Here is a 17460-nt window from a genome sequence, read left to right as displayed (position 1 = left end):
GGAGCTGGCGGGTTCGAGGCTTGTCCCAGACATCCACCCCCAGCATGGCCCCCTAGCTGGGGCCTCCAAGGCCCTCCCAGCCCCTAGGAATCCATCCCCAGGTCCCCTCCCCCACCGCGGGAGGGCGTGTTAGGGAGAAGCTTAGGCGGGCAACGATTGCACCATCCAAGGTCTGAAAAGGAAGTGGAGGAAGAGCAGGGAGGAAAATCGTGCATCCCAAGGGCCGAGCCCCCAGGAACCAAACCCGTAAGCCCGCAACGCTCCTTCCAATACTGCTCACAGGGCTCGGATCCCTTGCCTTCCTCCCCCTCCCCAGCCCAACCCTTTGCGGGTACTGGCCCTTTAAGCAGCTGTCACGGTGGCGCTGTTGGCCCCGCCCGGCAGGGAGGGCCAAGAAAGAGGGGAGGGGTTGGAGGTGGCTGAAGTTGGGGTGGGGGGGGGTCTGGTTCTATTTTTAGCACCGGGCAGGGTCACGTGACGGGAGTGACGTCTCCGAATGTTGTTGTTGGTGGCGGCGGCGAGCGGAGCCGGAGGAGCCGCCGCAAAGATGGAGGAGCCGTCGAGGAGGTGCTGCCGCTGCTGCCGCCGCCGCTGCTGCCGCCGCCGCCCGCGAAGCCGGAGCTCGAGCCGCAGGGGGTGAGCGCGCCGCACCAGCCCCGATTCCATCTCCCCCAGGCTCCCCGGACGCGACACAGTGCCCCCTCCTCCTGCCGTCGCTGCCCGCGGGCTCCCAGAGCGCGCGCCGAGCTCCGCGCCCCTCTTCCTTCCTCCCGGCGCCCGGGTGCCAGGCGGCGCCCCCCGGGAGCATCGCCAGCCCGGGAGCCGGGCCTCGGGGTTACTACCCGCGCCCCTCCCTGCCCTTCCCAGGCAGGGGCGCCTTCCCTACAGGTAAGGGAGGGGCCCGTCTTCCCGCGACCCACACCCCCAAATGGCCGGGAGACCGGCCGGGGCTGTCTGATTTGCCCTCTCCCGGGCGGCGCGCTGTGCGTTGCAGGGCGATTTGAGCCCTGCACCCGGATTCTTTGCAGACCCCTCTTCGCTGGACAGCCTTTCTTGGTACTCTGAGGTGAGGGGCGCCCCCACCCCACAGCGCTTCTACCCATACCTGGGAACGCATCCTTGATTTTGTGTCCTTGACTTACATGCCCGAGGAGGGGGCCGGCGGGCCCACCTTACTTCTCTCTCCCATTATTCGCACCCTTTCCCTGGTGAGGCGTTACTGCGTTTGTTCCCACCCTCTTCTCCTGTCTGACACCCTGGAGCCAGAGAGAGAGCTAGGGGATGAAAGCTACCCCCCCACTTCTTGTCTGGGGTGGATGATCCCCATTTTTCCTGGGTCTGTGTCTCACAGAGGGAGGGGGCGCTACCTATGCCTTTTAACTTGGGGGGAGCTGCTTCCCTACCCCGCCCTTCTCTGGGGTCCTGGGGGAGATGAGAACTGGCTGGGTAATAAGTAATTAATCTGGGAGGCTGGTTGGTTGGGGAGAAGAGGGGAAGGTGGGAATGCCTCATTTTGGGGAGGAGGTGACCACCTGATACTCCCCGGATGGCCTCTGAGGTGAGGTGTATCCCTAAAGAGGAAGGGTGGCAGCTGCAGCTGCTTTGGGGTGCTCAAGAGACCCACCAGTCTGACAGTGACCATTGTGCTTCCGGGGCCTGGAATTAGCTTTGGCGGTTGGGGTAAGTGGGTTTGGTGGTAACTGGGTTCAAGGTCCAACTGGGAGGGAAGGATGGAGTCAGACCATAGGAACAAAAGGAGGCAGGGGATGAGAGATCCAGGAGTCTTAGCCAGAAGGACCCCTGACCAGTCTGCTTTGGAGGACTGGAGCCTGGAGCTGGGTCCTGCCTTGGGCCTCTTCAGGTTTAGAGGATGTAGGCAGGAAGGGTCCTCTGTTTGAGTTCTAGGCACCAGAGTTCCTCAGCCTGTGCTGGCTGTTGAGATGCTGGGCTGGGCTGGGCTGGGCATGGTGGGTGAGCCATGTTGGGGGCTGCCTGCATTTTCATTTCAGTCTTACCCCCTTCTCTTCCTCTTAAACACAAAGCTTGGGGAGCTCTTGGTTTGCCTTCTGCCCCTTCTCTTGAAACCTCCCTTTGCTTTTCTCCGCTTGGACTTGATTGTGGGCTGTGTCCAGACAAGGCAGGCAGGGGTCTCTGAGTTAGAGGGCTGGGTCCACCAGCATCTCCACTCTGTCCTGGGAAGGTATGCATGTGGGGAGCCGGAGCGCAGATAGAAGGTGCTGTTTACTTGGGGGCAAGGATGGAGGACACATTAGCTCTGTGCCAACCTCCCCTTCCCAGTATACCCTCCCCTGTGGCTGGATATAGTAATGGAGTGGGGGGGTGGTGGCTGGCAGTATCACATGCCCCACCCACTGTAAGTAGCTGCAGAGACAAAGGTTTGCTTTCCCTTCCCTAGGGGTGGTATGTTAGCTGTGTGTTTAGAAATGGGGCCTGGGGGGCCCGGGTAGTTTGTGTTTCTGCAGGGAGGAGGGGGGCAACAGCTATAGGAGCTGGGGCGAGTGCAGTTGGTGCTGAAGTACCAGCTGCTCTTTAATAATTAATTCTTCCTACTCACATCCCTTTGAGGAGGGATGTCTGGAACACGGCATCGGGCTCAGCCAGCCTGCTAGAGGACGCACTCCTCTTGGTGGGGGGTGGGGGGGAGACGGCGAGGGGGGGGCGGTTCTTGGCGTTTTTTTTGGAGCACTGTCGCTTGCTCATGAATGAAAACCTGATGCAGCCCGTGAGGGGGCCCATTGTAGCTGACTTTGGCTAATTAAACTTTCTCTGCCTTTCTTCTCCCCCACCCCACCTCACCCCAGCCCCAGCCCCAGCCCTTTCTTGAATGGGGACCCTGTCTGGTAGTGCTGGTGAGGGGGTATCCTTCTGCCTGAGGTTTTAGGGCAAACAGACCCGGTCTTCTGCCCTCTGCCTCATCCCTCCCTCCCCTCTCACCACCCCCCCTCTTTTTTTTCTAGAAATAGCAGCCTCCCTCCATCTGGCTTGTGCAGATGCCTGGAGCTGCGTCTGAGCAGACAAACAGAAATGGGCCGATTGCAAAAATGAATTTGTCAGCCTGGTGCCTTTTTTCCTCCCCTGTCGCCCTCCCCCCTCCCTTAGTTTGGGCCCTGACATCCAAGTCAGCCACCCCTCCTGGCTCTGATCAGCCTCCGGGCTTCTGGTGGGCCAGCTTGGGGGAAGGCTCCAGGCTAGGGAAAGTGATCAGCCGGGGCCCTGGTCAGGAGGGGTCAAGATGAGAGTTCCTTTGTGCCTTGGGATGGGATGTTTGGGCTCATGGCTTTCTGATGAAGACTTTGGGGGCACATCTCACACTGGGAGCAGTCTCACAGGATTTGGTCCGGACAGCTCACCTGGGAGGGGAGGGGTCCCTGGCCGGCCTCAGTGTTCAGGACTTGGGCCTGTCTTGAGCAGGGCTGGAGCTGGTGTGTTGGGAGAGGGAACCACTGCCTCGTGGTGGTGGAGTTCAAGTTCCTTGAGGGATGAGATGCCTGTGGGGCCGCACCGTGAACCTGGGGCTTTTGAGGCAGTGCATCCTTGCCTGTCCCTCCCTTGTCTGCCCTTCTCCTCCCATCCTCCACCGGAGATTGTATTGCCTTTGAATGGAGTGGGGCGTATCACTCTAGGGTGTTTTGCCTTTCCTCCCCCGGCTTAGCCATGAACTTGTAGGGTGAGATGCAGCTGGTTTTCTGCCGCCCTGGCTGGAGGTGGGAGGTGGGTTTGGATCCTGGAGTGGGACAGAGGTCTGACTGGAAGACAGGAGTTCTCAGGGGGTGTGGACAGGACCCTGGATCTGCCTGCTTGTGATGTCATGGAAGCCAGACTGCTCACTGCTCCCGTGCCGGAAGCCACGGAGCTCTTGGTCCCCAACTGCCCCCCCCCCCCAACCTTCCTATATCAATGGTCAGCAGTGAGTTTCTCCAGCTGAGGAGGGACCAGATAGCTCAGGTTTTCACCATTAAGCTCCCCTTTTCCCCCTTCAGCCCTTCCCCCCACCCCCAGTCAAATATCTATGCTTGTCCCCATGAACGATCAAAGTGAACGCTGCTTTGTTTCCCAGGGAGGCTTCCTGGGAGTGTTGGCAGACACTCTTTGCAGGTGAACGGGGGCCTAGGGGTCCTGTTACATGTGGTAGGGGGGGCCGGAGTGCAGCCTTTCAGAGCCCCGAGCCTCCTGGGAGTTCTGGGAGCCCCTCCCTTCCTCTTTTCTCTAGGGGTTGAGGACTGATGGGGGCTCAGGGCGGATCTTAACCTAGTTTTTGGCCCATGAGACTCTGCCCCTCCTGAGAGCCCTGTTGTGGAGGTTCCTTTCACTGAGGAGACGGGCTGGGTCACTCGGGCTGCTGGGAATCGTGGGAAATTCTGAACCTGTGTTCCCCAGCCCACGGGAAAGGGTGTGAGCAGGACCGGGCGCCAGCCTTGGGGTGGGCATGGGCTGAGCTGTCTGCCCACGCCGGCCCTGCCAGGGCACCAACAGCCCCACCTGCTGCATTCCTGAGCTTGGCCCCAACCCTGCACAGCCTCTTCTGACTTTGCCTCACACCTGTGCCTGCTGGGAGCCATTCAGCCCCTTCTCTCTGCCTACTCCCACCTCCCCATCTGAGTGCACCTTTCCCTGGCTACCGAGTCAGGGATTGGTTGGCTTTGTGACCTTTGTTTTGGTTAAGGCTGTGCCCCCTCCTGTTACCCTTTCCATCGTGACATCGTCCAGGCACAAGACAGAGTAGAATGCCAGCTGGGGAACGCTGGGCTCCTGAGATTCAGCAAGTCAGCTTTGTTGATGGGCCCCCTCCTGCTGGGATTGTGGTCCCCCCTCCGAACCTCCTGCCAATGCCTGCCTTCGTTTCCCCTGCAGGGGCTGTGTCAGGCGTTAGATGTAGAGAGGTCTGTGTGACTCTGGTGCTGGAGGGTGGGCTACCCTGACTTCCTGCTTCCTCCTATGAGGCTGGGCTGGAGAAGGGGAAAGAGAGGCCTGGTGGGTTCTCAACAGTCCCTTGGCCAGTCCCAGGGGGGCAGTATAAGACCTGAGATCTTGGTATATGTGCAGTGTACCTGTGTGTGTGTCAACGTTTGTGTTCTCGTGTCTCTGCCATGGCTGACTCCTGGGCTCCTTGGCCCCATATGGACCTCATGCCTGGCCATCCTTGATGAGAATGCAAAGTTTACCAAGAATTAATCCGGACAGAAGGTAGGCTGTCCAGGGGTGGAAGTGACTGCCTCGTCCTAGCTTGGGGAGCAGAGTTAGGGTTTAAAACTTGGCCCCTGCCTATTGCTTCTTGTTCCCTCCATTTCACTAGGTGTTGGAAGGCCTGCCTTCATTTGGAAAAAAATGAATGAGATCATGTCTAGGGTGGATCATGAACTCTTTAGGGATGGGCCCAGGTGGGTGCGTGTGTAGTGTCTGAGGCTTGAGGGCTAGCTGTGGGGCCAGAGGGGGTTGGGGAGCTGGAGGAGTGGAGACAGTTGGCAAACACATGGTTCTGTAATACTGGGACATCCTCTCTTACTCTACTGGCCTCAGCAGGCCTGCTGCTGGGTCTCTTGGTGTCTTTGTAGAAACTGGAAAACAGCGTCTCTTATTCTGAGTGGATTCAGCCTGTGTAGCTTGGCAGGCAGAGCAGAGGCTGGATTTCAGACCTCGTTGCGCGGGGCACAACCTATACAGCACATGCAGGGCCCTGGGTGTGGGCCTTGGACCCCTAGTCCAGAGGGCACCGGATGTGGGATGAATGTGTCCGTCTTTCGAAATTCTTAGAAACAGCATGGTTAATGGGTAGAGAAAGAGCAGTTGTTGCCCTCTTTCTCTGAGGGCAACCTGTTGTCGAATGGGGGAGACCAAGACAGCAGCATGTGGCGTTTCCAGGGTTGTGACGCTAGGATCCGGGGAGAAGATGAGCATCCAAGCTCAGGCTGTGGGGCTGAGGACCAGTCTCACCCTTAAGTTCTTTGAGGGCCTCCAGATCAGCCCTGCGTCTCTCCACTGCCCTGGACAGAGTTCAGAGGCCTTCCTGCACTTTTACCTTTGGCACACACCCTATTCCGCATTGGGCCCCCTTGGGAGTCTCTGAGGTCTCCCCACCTGGCAGTGGACATGGTTACCTGAAAGCGAGTTTGGATGTGGTTACTGTAGCCATTTCCCTTCCCGTGAGAGCTGGCAGCCTCACCAGTTAGAAAGAGAAGAAACTAGGTCTGGTCCAGTGCCGTGCTGCTGGGCAGGTGGCCCTCCCTCTGTTCCCTAGGTGTAACTGACGAGCTCCAAGGTCTCCCTCCACCCCCAGGTTCCTGAGTTGGGGCCCGCTAACCCTGCTCCATCTCTCCCCAGGAATGCCGTTCTGAATGCCTGACTGCCTCGCCCCGAAGGATGGCCTCGGATGGGCGTTAGAGGCACAGCGGCCCCGGGCTCCTGTCCCGTCCGTCTGTCTGTTATCGTCTGTCTCTCTTGACATCACCGCAGCTCCACCCCCTCCCGTCCCAGCCCCCAACGCCAGCTTCCTGCAGGCCCAGAGCCGGCATGAACTCTCCCACCGAGTCGGGTAAGAGTTGGGAGGCTGGAGAAGGCACCTGGGGTGGCTTTGGATGTAATGGGCTGTCTGGGTATATCCACCCCAGGCCAGCTGATCTTCAGGGTCTGAGCCATAATGGAATAAGGGGTCAGGAGTGGAGAAGCATAGTGAGAAAAGGAGAGAGGCAAGCCTGAAGTGATTGACTAAGGGGTAGACCTGAAGTTGATGGGTTGATGGTCCAGCCTAGCCCTGGGAGGGCATGGGTCCAACTGTGATCCCAGGCTGGCCCTCTTGACTCAGGGGCTTTCAATTCCATGCCACCCTGCCCCTGTTCACCAAGACAGGCAGGGGTGAAGGGGCTGTGTGCCCCTGAACCCCTTTGGAAGGTCTGGGGATGATGTTGGAAGAAGTTCCCTCTGATAGCTGAGTGCCCAGCTTCCTTGTCATGGTGGTGTCCTTTCTTCTTGCTGAAGTTCCATACTCTTTTCCATACTCTTTTTCTTGATGGAGGTTTGCAAGGCCTCCAGCCTCAACCTGTGCTGGGATGAGTGGTATTTGGGTGAGGAGTGGGCAGTGACACGTAGCCAAGGAGACTTGGCTCTCTTCTTTGAGTCCAGGTAGACATGCCCTGGACTGGGGAGATTCTTAATTTGGGGTCTCCCAACTCTGAGATTTCTTATTCCCCTCTGCTCCTAGGAGCCTGCCTAGTGCTGCCAGAAATAGTCTGTGGGTGGGACTCCAGGCAGCTTTGTGCACGGGTGAGTCTGGATGTCTGCCCATGTGGATGTGTCCAAGCGGCCTGAGCTGGACCCTCAGGGGTTTCACAGGGGGGTCATGGGTCAGTGTGGTCAGAGTAATAACTGCTTTCCCTCCTTGGCTGTCTCCTTCTGCACAGACTTAAAAGGGTCAGAGTCCATCTTGCTCAACTTTAACCACCAACCCCCGCCCCCCTCTCCCCCCAGCCCTTCCTATTACTTACATCTTTTTTTGCAGGGGTGGGAGATACCTTTCATTCCTTTAGAGACAGGGAAACTAGGGCCTGGAGACTGAAACCAGTTAGCAGGATGATGCAAAGCAGGATCAGGGAGGAGTCGAGGCCCATCTCATTCCCCGTCATCATCACTGTGTTCCATCTGGTGGCTTCCTGTCGTGAGGACCGCGTGCTGGTGACGTGTGGCCCTGACCACAGTCTCAGGGCTTCCAACAGATTCAGGGAAGCCAGAAGCTGGTGGGATTGGTTGGCTTTGTGACTTTTGTTTTGGTTAAGGCTGTGCCCCCTCCTGTTACCCTTTCCATCGTGACATTGTCCGGGCATAAGACAGTAGAATGCCTGCTGGAGAAGGCTGGGCTCCTGAGATTCAGCAAGTCAGCTTTGTTGATGGGCCCCCTCCTGCTGGGATTGTGGTCCCCCCTCCGAACCTCCTGCCAATGCCTGCCTTCGTTTCCCCTGCAGGGGCTGTGTCAGGTGTTAGATGTAGAGAGGTCTGTGTGAGTCTGGTGCTGGAGGGTGGGCTACCCTGACTTCCTGCTTCCTCCTATGAGGCTGGGCTGGAGAAGGGGAAGGAGAGGCCTGGTGGGTTCTCAACAGTCCCTTGGCCATCTCAGCTGGATGCTGCCCCTCGCAGGGTTGGTTGTGCCTAACAAGAGTGCCAGCTGCTTCTTTCCTCTGAGCTACAACACTGACCTGTTTGGGAACCATATCTAGGCACACCAGGCTTGGGGTCTAACCCTTGGCCGGGGGAATGGGAACTGGCCAGAGGCATCTGTTGGTGGCTCTGAAAGGACATTTTCCAGCTTTGGGATTTTAGTGCCTTACAGTGAAAGGCTAAGATGATCAACCTCAGCTGGATCAGGTCAGTGGGTTGTCTTTCTAGATGCAGGTGGGCTGAATCCTCCTTGTAGCCCTTTGTCCCAGAGCTGGCAGGGGCTGGAGGTGTCCATCAACCCTGAGCCCGGCCAGGAGGGGCCCATCGAATTGGCCACGACTCCTGGCTGGCTTTCTCGCTCCCCCCAGCAGGGGGAGATGCCGTCCTCTTGTGTTCAGCAAGGAGGAAGAAGGACAGGGGGCCAGAGATTGGAAAGCTGCTTTTAGGACTGTTGCCAGGCTCAGACTGGGATCATTGTTCAGAGTGTCCCAAGGCCCTTCCTACCTAGTTTTTCCGGGGCTCCAGGCCTCCTCTCCCCAATGTGGAGTTCCAGCTGCTCTGACCGGAGGAGTGGGCCAACTTCTGCACAGCCTCCCCCATCAAGGGGCCCGGCATCTGCCATTCCCAGAGTGCAGGGTGGTATCTGGGCTGAGGTTGCGGGTGCTGGGCGCCTGGCAAAAGCCTGGAAACTGCTTTCCTGAACTCCACGGAAGTCCAATGAAACCACGAATTGAAGCTGGTGTCCCTCGCAGGGAGCTTAGGAAGAGCATGAGGCTGCAGGCCTGGGGCTAAAGGTGGGGATGAGGAGAGTGGTTAGTCCCCCGGGTCTCTGAGCACCCCCTCCACCCTTTCCCAAGTCCCTGAAGACTCAGCCCTCTCTCCCTCAGGACTCAGAAGGGCAGGCCTGGGTGAGGGGCAGTTTCCCTCCTTTTGTCTCAGGGCAGGAGCTTTCCTATTTGGAAAAGAAAAGTAGGAGATGATCCATCCCTGCCCTCACAGCGGACAAGTTAGTGAAAAAACGTCTTCCGGGTGAGGGGTGGCAGGTGGAGATCTCGAGAGATTTACTTCTGGGCTCCCCAGTCCTCCCTGGGGAGTGGGAACTGATCCACTTCCCTCTGGGCTGGGCCAGATGCCAGCATCTGACCTGATTTGCCTCTTTTGCAGTCCTGGGAGGACAAGCAGAGGCTGTTGATGGGGCTGCCCGCTTCCCTGAGGAGGCTGCTGCCTGGTATCTGGCTCCTCTTTAGGCACCGGGAGGCTTGAGGATTGAGGCTTCATTTTCATTCCCGCTCCCATCAGTGGCTGTGAAGGACTGGCAGGATATGCCCCTCGCCAGCCTGGAGGAGCTCTCCTGGGGCCTGGGCCCACTCTGGCCCCTCACTGCCCTGTCCTCCGTGCTGCAGCCAAGAGGCGTGGGCACGGGGAAGGCCTACCTCTTGAGCCGATGTAGATGGCTAGAGGGCCCCAGGAGGAGGCGGCCGGGTTTCTTAGCCCCAGCATGGGAGGGAGACAAGCTTCATGACAACACCTGCCTGCCCAGCACCTCCCAGCTTGCTGCACACTTTCTCTCCTTCCCTTTCCCGGCTGCCCCCTCCCTTCTGGGTGACCAGAGAAACTGGGGCATAGGCGTGGGGTGGAGCCAGGAACCTCGGCGTCCTGCCTCCCAGCCTCAGGCTCAGCCTCTGCCTCTGTGCCCCTGGGGAAGGAGGAGAAAGTGGGTCAGATGCGTCATGGGGCAGGGGTCTGGGTAGTGGACTCTGGTGTCCCTTCTCCACTTTGATGCCCCCTGGCATGCCTCTGAACTCACTGTGGATTGAGATCGGTGCCATTCTCCCCTGTCCCACCATTCCGAAAGGATTGAAGGCTTAGCATGGAATAGTTGGAGGAGGCAGGGTCAACCCCGAGGGGATGTGGAAGATGCCACAGTAGGTGTTCACATTTTCCCTGGGCTGGGTCTCAAATGAGAGGGTTTAGCCAGCACCCAGCATGGGACCTGGCACATGGCGGCTCCTGGGCCATGCTGACAAGCTCCAGCATGACTGACTCCGAGGGCAGGAGAGAACTGGAGGGCAGGCAGGCCTGCCTCCAGGGCCCCATGGCAGCTTGCACCCTGCACTCCATCCGGGGTACCCCCCCCCCCCGCCCCGCCCCGCACCAGCCCTCGGCTTTTATACTCTGTACAAAGCAGATTTCACTTTCTTCCTTACAGTCAGGGCCCCACCCTGGCCTTTTGGGACCAGAAGATGGGAGCCTTTGTGAGCTCAAGGAACCACTTTAGGTTCTCCTTCTCCCCATTTAAAGGGTTTGGAGGCCTGAGCCCAGCCTCTGAGAGAGGGAGGGAGCAAACGAGATCAAGGTGGCTCTGGAGGGGATGGTGCCTGCTTTTCATGAGGCTGCTGTGACCCATTCTTGGTGGGTGCTCTGTAAGATTGGTGGGGTGACACATGCATGAGAGAGCTGGGGAGGGGGCATGGAGAAGAGACGTGAACCCCGAGGAGAGGAGCTGTAAAGCAGGAAGGATTGAGGTTAGACGTTAGGAAGATGTTGCATCACTAGAACCTCAGAATAAAAAAAACGAAACTTGTCCCCATCCCAGGCCTCCTCTCTTACTGCCCTGAAGGATTCTGGGAACTATGCTGAGGATCGTCTGGCTGTGTCTGACACTTTACTTCCCACTTCAAGCTGTTGCTGAAAGGCGTAGCAGTGCTGGGAACTGCCCTGAACCCCTGGCTCTGGCCACCTCTGGGTTCCCAGCCTCCCGGGGGCTCCCAGCTTCTCTAAACAGGGAGCTGTGTTTCCTTAGGGTTCTGACTGCTCCACGTTCTGGGGGCCCTGCCTTTTGAGTCATTGTAACTGATGATTTCCTCTCTTCCAGAACAGGGTTCCCCTACCATACTCTCCTGTGCCTGGGGCAGGCAGAGAGAGAGCCAGGACAGGGCTAGCCAGCCCTTCTGGTTGCTTTCAGCGTGGGTGGGTGGAGTCTTGGTTGGGACGGGCTGCTGCCCCCAGCTTTCTGGGCTCCCTGGAGACTGCTGCCTGTCACCCTACTGAGGAGACCTTGATTTTCCCTCCCTTTGCTCTCTGGAGAGCCTGGTTGGCCAGGATGAGTTTGGGGTGCATTGTGCTGAACGGAGTCCCCAGACCTACTCTGAAGTGTCCACCAACTCCAGACCCCTGTGGGGAACACTGCTCCATCACGTTTTCTGGAGTCTGTCCTGACTAAGAAGCTGAGGCTCAGAACTTTCTTTAGCTCCTGTTAACCTCCAGCTTCCCTCATACCCATCTTACCCGCCAGTCTAGCACCTGGGACAGCCTACCTCTGCCCCTTCCCCATCCATGTGATCTCTCCACCTGAGGGCAGGAGGCCCCTTTGCTGTCCCCAGCTGGCAGGAGCCACATCTCTCGTGTCCTTGGTTGGCCAGCTCCTCCTGGGCTCCCGACGGGAGGGTGAGGTCATCCAGTCCAGGGAGAGGACAGGTGTCCCTGGCTCCATGCCTAGAGTTGGGGGCAAGGAGGGGCCAGGAGGGGGCTCCAAAATAGCAGCTGTGACATCAGGAAGGGGGAGGGGGACACAGACCCAGGAATAACCGGGCTATTAAAAGGCTTCAGTGAGGTCAGGGGGCCAAGTGGGATCTCTGTATCAGTGGGAGGCACAACCTCAGGAGAAGGGATGGGCCAGCAGTGGGAAGCGTAGGTGGGGGTATCACTGGTCCTCATGGCACACCAGTCTCAGGTCCCAGCAGGGCCTCAGGAGCGGGCCTGCTCTGCCAGGCCTGAGGCTGATGGGGATGGCTGGATGCTGGCAGCCCCTCAACTCTTCTTACAGGGGCTGCAACCCCAGGTCTCCTCCTACCTTGGTCCCGGCTGGGGGGGGGGGTGGTCATTGTACCTGTTACTGGAAACCCTGGGGCAGTTTCATGTGCCCTCCATGCAGGGAGCAGGGGCTGTGGTGGTTAGAGCTCAGACATGAACTTCAGATGTCCCAGCCCTACCATTCAAGCGGCTGTATGACCTGAGTGACTTCATCTCTCTGTGCCTCTGTTTCCCCGTCTGCACCACTCTCCCGAGGTCATCGTGCAGAATAAATGAGGTGACCTATGTGCTACTTAGCATTGCACTCACCACAGGAAGAGCTACCTGTGACCTGAGCACAGGCAGGTGCTCTCAGATTCCCTTCTGTGGGTGGGGTGAGGCCTGTCCCGGAAGGAAGGGTCTCTCTGCCCCCTGGAAGGAAGCTGAGCAGCCTCTGGAAGTGACACCCCAATAGGTAGGAGGGAGCCACCGTTTAGCTGCTGCTCAGGGATCTCCCTGCTGGTTGAGGGGGCGGGGAGGCACCTCCCAGGTCTGAAAGAGGGCAGAAGGTAAATCAGCTCCCATTGGCTGTTAGGACTCCCGGTAAGATGCACAGTTTGGCCTGGTGGCCCTGTCTGCCCACCTATCCCTGACCTTTTCAGTTGCTTTATCTGCTCCGGATGGTGCGAGGAACGTAGAGGACAGAGTCAGGCTTTTGGGGCTTTAGCCCCTTGCCTGCCAAAAGCAATCCCAGAGCTGCTCCCAGATGTGTGGCTATTCCAGCCCGAGCGCTGCCCCAGCGCAGCCTCTGGCCACCCGGCTCTGTGGCCTTGGCCCTGAATGCAGGCTCTTCCCGGTTCCCATCCCCCTCCCTGGCGCTTCCTCCTGGGGTGGAACGCGCCTCCCCCTCCGCCCCCCCCCCCCATGGGGCCTCCGCCAGGCCCGGGCTCCTGGCAGCCGGCCGGCGGCTCCCTGAGCATGCTCCACCTATTTATAGACAGGGCCCTCCCCCAACTGCTATTTCAGTCTCCTGCCAGCTGCCGGCGGCTCATTCGGGAAGGAGGAGCAGGGAGCCAGGAGGAGCAGGGAGCCGGGCCCAGAGCTGTCACCCAGGGCTGGGAGGGAACACAGAGAGCCTGCCTGCCTGCCCAGCTCCCCTTCCTGTCCCCTGAGTGCTCAGCCAGACCCTGCTCCTGGGAGCTCTGGAGAGACTGGTGGTCGGCTGCCCCTCTAGAGGGGTGCTGGGCCCGTAGCTCTGGGGCTCCTGGCTCCTCTTGCCGCCAGGAGTGCCCAGGCCGGATGAAGCACCTCCCCATCGCACTGGTCCCAGCAGCCGTGGCCTGAGGGAGCCCCCGAGCAGCCCCGCCCGACCACCTTCCCTGTGGCTGACTCCCCGCCTCGGGCGGCCCCTCCCGGGCATGCTGCTAGTGCCCAAGGCTCAGGGGCTGGTGGAGATGCTGCAGACCATCTATGAGACGGAATCCTGTTTCTCAGCAGATGGGATGCCAGGCCGGGAACCAGCCTTGGAAATCCTGCCCCGGACCCCTCTGCACGGCATCCCCGTGACAGGTAAGTGCCTCCGTGTCCCCGCCTGCCCTCTGACATTGGGCATCTTCGTCTCTGCAGCTGAGCGTCTGGCTCCAGGTCTCACCCAGGTGGGGTCCTGCCTAAATCTTTCTGGAGGTCTTTGTTGAGAATATGTGCAGTCAGGGGAGGTGTGCTCTCTCAGGTGGGCTTCCCTGCTCTCGCAGACCTGCTCTCCCACCACGCCCTCCAGCTGCACTGCGCAGCATCTCTTTGGCCGCTGGCAGGGTCGGCATCCACTGCTGGGGGCTGTGGATTACTAGACGGTCCTGGCCTAGTTGGCACCGTGGGTCAAGAGGGGAGAAAGTGGGTCAGTGACCTGCCTCCAGGCTGTCCGCTTCCCAGGTTTGGACAAGAGAAGAAACTAGAGCTGGAGTGTCCATAAGAATAAAGGCTTCCCCCCCGCCACCCCGCCAGCTCCTCTGGTGCGTTCTTGGGGTCAAGAGGGTCCATTGCAGTGATTTCTGCCCGTCCACAGGTGAGAGTGTCCTGGGAGTTGATATCTGGGGAGGAGGCTTGTCCAGTTCTGGTCGAGTTAGGCAGAGGCTGGCAACTGGGATGTTGGGGGCCTTGGCGCCCTTGACTACCCCCACCCCCCATATCGCTCCTTCCCACAGGCCTTGGTTTATTGTCAACACATGAGGATGAAGGAATGTTACTCAGGCTCACAGGGCTTGAGGACTCCCTAACCCTGCCCCCTTCTCAGCAGGGACTCTTGGCTGGGGGTGGGATCCCCCAGGGCTGAGCCACTCCCTCTCTCCCTCCCAGGAACCTGTTGGCAGCATCAGGCCTTCCTGGCACAGCCTCCCCACCAGGCCGGCACCACCAGATGCTTCCTCTAGGGAGGGGCCTGCTGGACCCATGCCTGCTTGGCCCCTCCTGGCAGTGGCTTGGCACTTGGGTGTGGGTGTCTGTGTGTGTGTGTGTGTACGGGGAGTCTTTGCCTCTGGGTAGGTGGGTGTGGGTCCCAGGCTTTGGATTGGAAGGTGGGAGCCATGTGCCTGCACAGGCACCCGTGATTTGGCTCTAAGCTGTCCAGGGATAGGGTTGCAGCTGAACTGGGATGTGTCAGAGGATGAAGGTTTGGGGAAGATTGGAAAACCCTTCAAACAAGGCCAGCCATCTGCCTGGGCAGGGATGCCCATGCGGTCTCCTAAGGTCGTGGCATAACCCTGGGGACCAGCCCTGAGGATGCCCGCTGTGCAGGCCTCTGGGATGGGACTAGAACCCTAGGGCCAGCGGTGCAGTCTGTGCATAGTCCCCTGGGAGGGGTGTAAACACAGGGGGCCAGTCTAGCCCTGCTCCAGTCGAGCCCACAGCTCTAGCTAAAGAACCTATCTGCTGACTTCTGCCTTGAAGCCCCTGGGAGTCAAGGTGGTCTCTTGGAGAGCAAAAGGCTGACTGTGCAGAGCATCTCTGCTTGGGGGAGCAGCTCTACCCCATTTGGCAAATGCCATATCAGTTCACCCATCCTGCCCTGTCCCCACTGTTCTGTGCCTTCCAGAAGCAGTTGGCTGTTGGCCTGAAGTTTCCTTCTTAGCATGTCTTCTCTTCTTCTTTCAAGTTGGACCCCAGAATCCTTGCAGGCTGGATTTCTGCTGCCCCCATCCCTTTCCTAAAGGCTCCCCATCTCTACATCCCGCTGGCCCCTGCAGCCAGTCTGGCTCTCTAGATCCCTCTGGGCACCCCCTCCTCCACCAAAACCGACACACGCACACTGCCTAGCCTTCTGAGCGGTGGCGTGGTCCATGCTGGCAGGAGGGAGGCGTGAGTCACCTCAGCGGCTCGGGGAGAGGGCTAAGAATGTTCCCCCTGTGCAGCTCTGATGCTGTGTCTGTGACGCGGCTGGGGACAGATATAGGCCTGGATCTCGGCTGCCTTGTTTTTTTTTTTGGACTCTGGAATGTAAATAGATGTTTCAAATAGAAACGCTTTAACCTTTGGGTTAAAAAAAAAATCCACCCCGGATAAACACAGCCATGAGGGCCAGGCAGCCTGGTGTTCCCCCCTACTATCCCCTTCTCCCGCCCCACCCCCCTCCCTGCCCCACCCCCTCTCTCCATCTCTTGTTCGTCTCCAGACAGGATGCAAAAGCCTGTGGCTAAAAAAGCAGGTGTCCAGGAGTACTTCGTGGGCAGTGTGCGTCGCCAGGCCTCCCCAGCCCTAGGGTTTGAGGAAAGGGAGCTTTCCAGGGTGGGTGTCTGCCCTGAGCTCTTTGCCCACGCCAGCAGCAAGTCTTTGGAACCCTGTTTGAGGGGTATCCTTGGCTCTCTGGATGGTCTTGTGCACTCTTAGCACGGTGCCTGGCACATGGATGAATGAATGTTGCTTGAGGGGGCTGGCATCCGGGGTTGGTTGACAGCAGGATCCTCGGGCTCTATTCTCAGGCTTGGCCCTCTGGGTGAATAGACAGATATGGTACGTTGCCCCAGTGGGTGAGCCAGAGTCCTGGCGGGCGAGCCCACGAAGGATGCCGGGGGCTCTCCACTATTCTTGTTGAAGGAGGGGGACAAACCACAGCTTCTGCTAGTGCCCTCAGGGCTTCTTGATGGATGGCGTCTCTGCCTGGCTCCCCCGCAGCCCACAATGGGCACCCTTCTCATCCAGGCTTGGTCTCAGCTCAGGAAACCCAGGAGATTGAACTCTGGGACACAGTGCTGGGGGTTCCCCTGCCTCCATTCTGTTGGGCCTTGGATTTCCCTCTGGCCTGGATTGGGCAGAGCTGCTGCTTGGGGAATGTGCAGGATGTTAAAAGCAGGCATGGAGGAGGAGTTCTCTTTCCCTAGTGAGGGAGGGTGTGAATTCCGCTCATGCCGGGAAGGGATGCTGTGGATGTTGGGAAGTGCCGTGGGGTTTGTGTTTGGTATTGGGGTTTCCCCTGGATATTCTTTTTTTGTTTTTAAATTTATTTATCTATTTGACTGTACCAGGTCTTAGGGCATCTGAACTCTAAGTTGTAGCATGTAGGGTCTTTTTCCCTAACCAGGGATGGAACCCAGACCCCCTGCATTGGGAGCTCGGATGCTTAGCTGTTGGACCACCCCCTGGATAGTCCTCTCCCCTGGACATTCTTGTTCACATTCTTCATACCGTTCCAAGTTTGGCTATGTAGGTTGGTGTGTAGGTGTTGGGGTGTGGGAAGATCGAAAGGGCGAAACTAGGTGGGAAGGAAATTAATATTATAATGTACTAAATGATGGGTATCAGTGCTTTCCTTACCTGTTTCCTTTGGAAAGGTGTTAATAGTTATGTTTTACAGTTGAGAAAGATCTGAGAGGTTATGGAACTTGCCGAAGGTCACAGAGTAAATGACTTTGGGCTTTGGACTTGGGTTTTTGTGTAGGGCCACCGCTAACCTACACAAGAGCTTCCCTGTGCAGATTTTTAAAAGGCAGCCTTTCTTCCAGGTGGCTGTATACTCATACCAGAGTGGATGGCTTAGCATGCTTGGAGCATGCGCTAGATCTCAGCCCCCCACTTGGCCATTCAGTTGGGGGCCATTGTACAGTCACAGCCTGAACCACCGGATGTGGTGTGCCTGTCTTTGTGCTCCCAAAGTTTGTGCTCCTCGACCAGTCTGGCCTTGGGGACTCCTGAGGTTTCTGAGAGGAGACTCTCTTCTCTAAAACTTCGGGGCCACTGGATCAGCTGTTTTCCTCCGTGTAAGGATTTCGACCCAAGGGAGAGAAGCGGGCTCAAGAACAAAGTTGAACACCCTGTCGTCCCGTTCAGACAGTCTCCCCTGCCCCCATCCCCTCCTACCTCATCCTCTCCTCTTGTTTTTGAGACCCTCAGCTGTCCCTTCCCTGCTGCACAGCTGCCAGACAGGAAATCAAATTAACTGTGTCCACGCACACAGCTGTAACAGCTGTCAGGTTGGCAGCAGAGAGTGTCGCCAGCCGGGGGACCCTGTGAGAA

General features: G+C 58.4%; 1 protein-coding gene across 15 annotated transcripts in view; it reads left to right on the top strand.

Moving 5' to 3' along the window:
• Positions 1–498: 498 nt before the first annotated feature.
• HDAC5 (histone deacetylase 5) overlaps positions 499–17460 on the top strand; it is a 36956-nt gene continuing 19994 nt past the window's right edge. For 3 of the 15 annotated variants that reach the window (XM_042256047.2, XM_042256049.2, XM_042256045.2), the window contains exons 1-4: positions 499–636; positions 6340–6550; positions 13453–13527; positions 13872–14020. In XM_042256047.2, coding sequence (XP_042111981.1) covers positions 6354–6550; positions 13453–13527; positions 13872–14020 — 421 coding nt within the window. In that variant the 5' untranslated portion in view covers positions 499–636; positions 6340–6353. Of the gene's footprint in view, positions 889–6338; positions 6551–7216; positions 7279–13452; positions 13528–13871; positions 14021–17460 lie in introns of those variants that run through there. The other 12 variants (XM_042256053.2, XM_042256051.2, XM_042256052.2 and 9 more) reach the window with 10 other exon arrangements.

Source organism: Ovis aries, chromosome 11 (assembly GCF_016772045.2).
Source record: "Ovis aries strain OAR_USU_Benz2616 breed Rambouillet chromosome 11, ARS-UI_Ramb_v3.0, whole genome shotgun sequence".
Taxonomy (NCBI): Eukaryota; Metazoa; Chordata; class Mammalia; order Artiodactyla; family Bovidae; genus Ovis; species Ovis aries.
The sequence above is the reverse complement of the archived record's forward strand: the minus strand, read 5'-3'. Positions and strand labels throughout refer to the sequence as shown.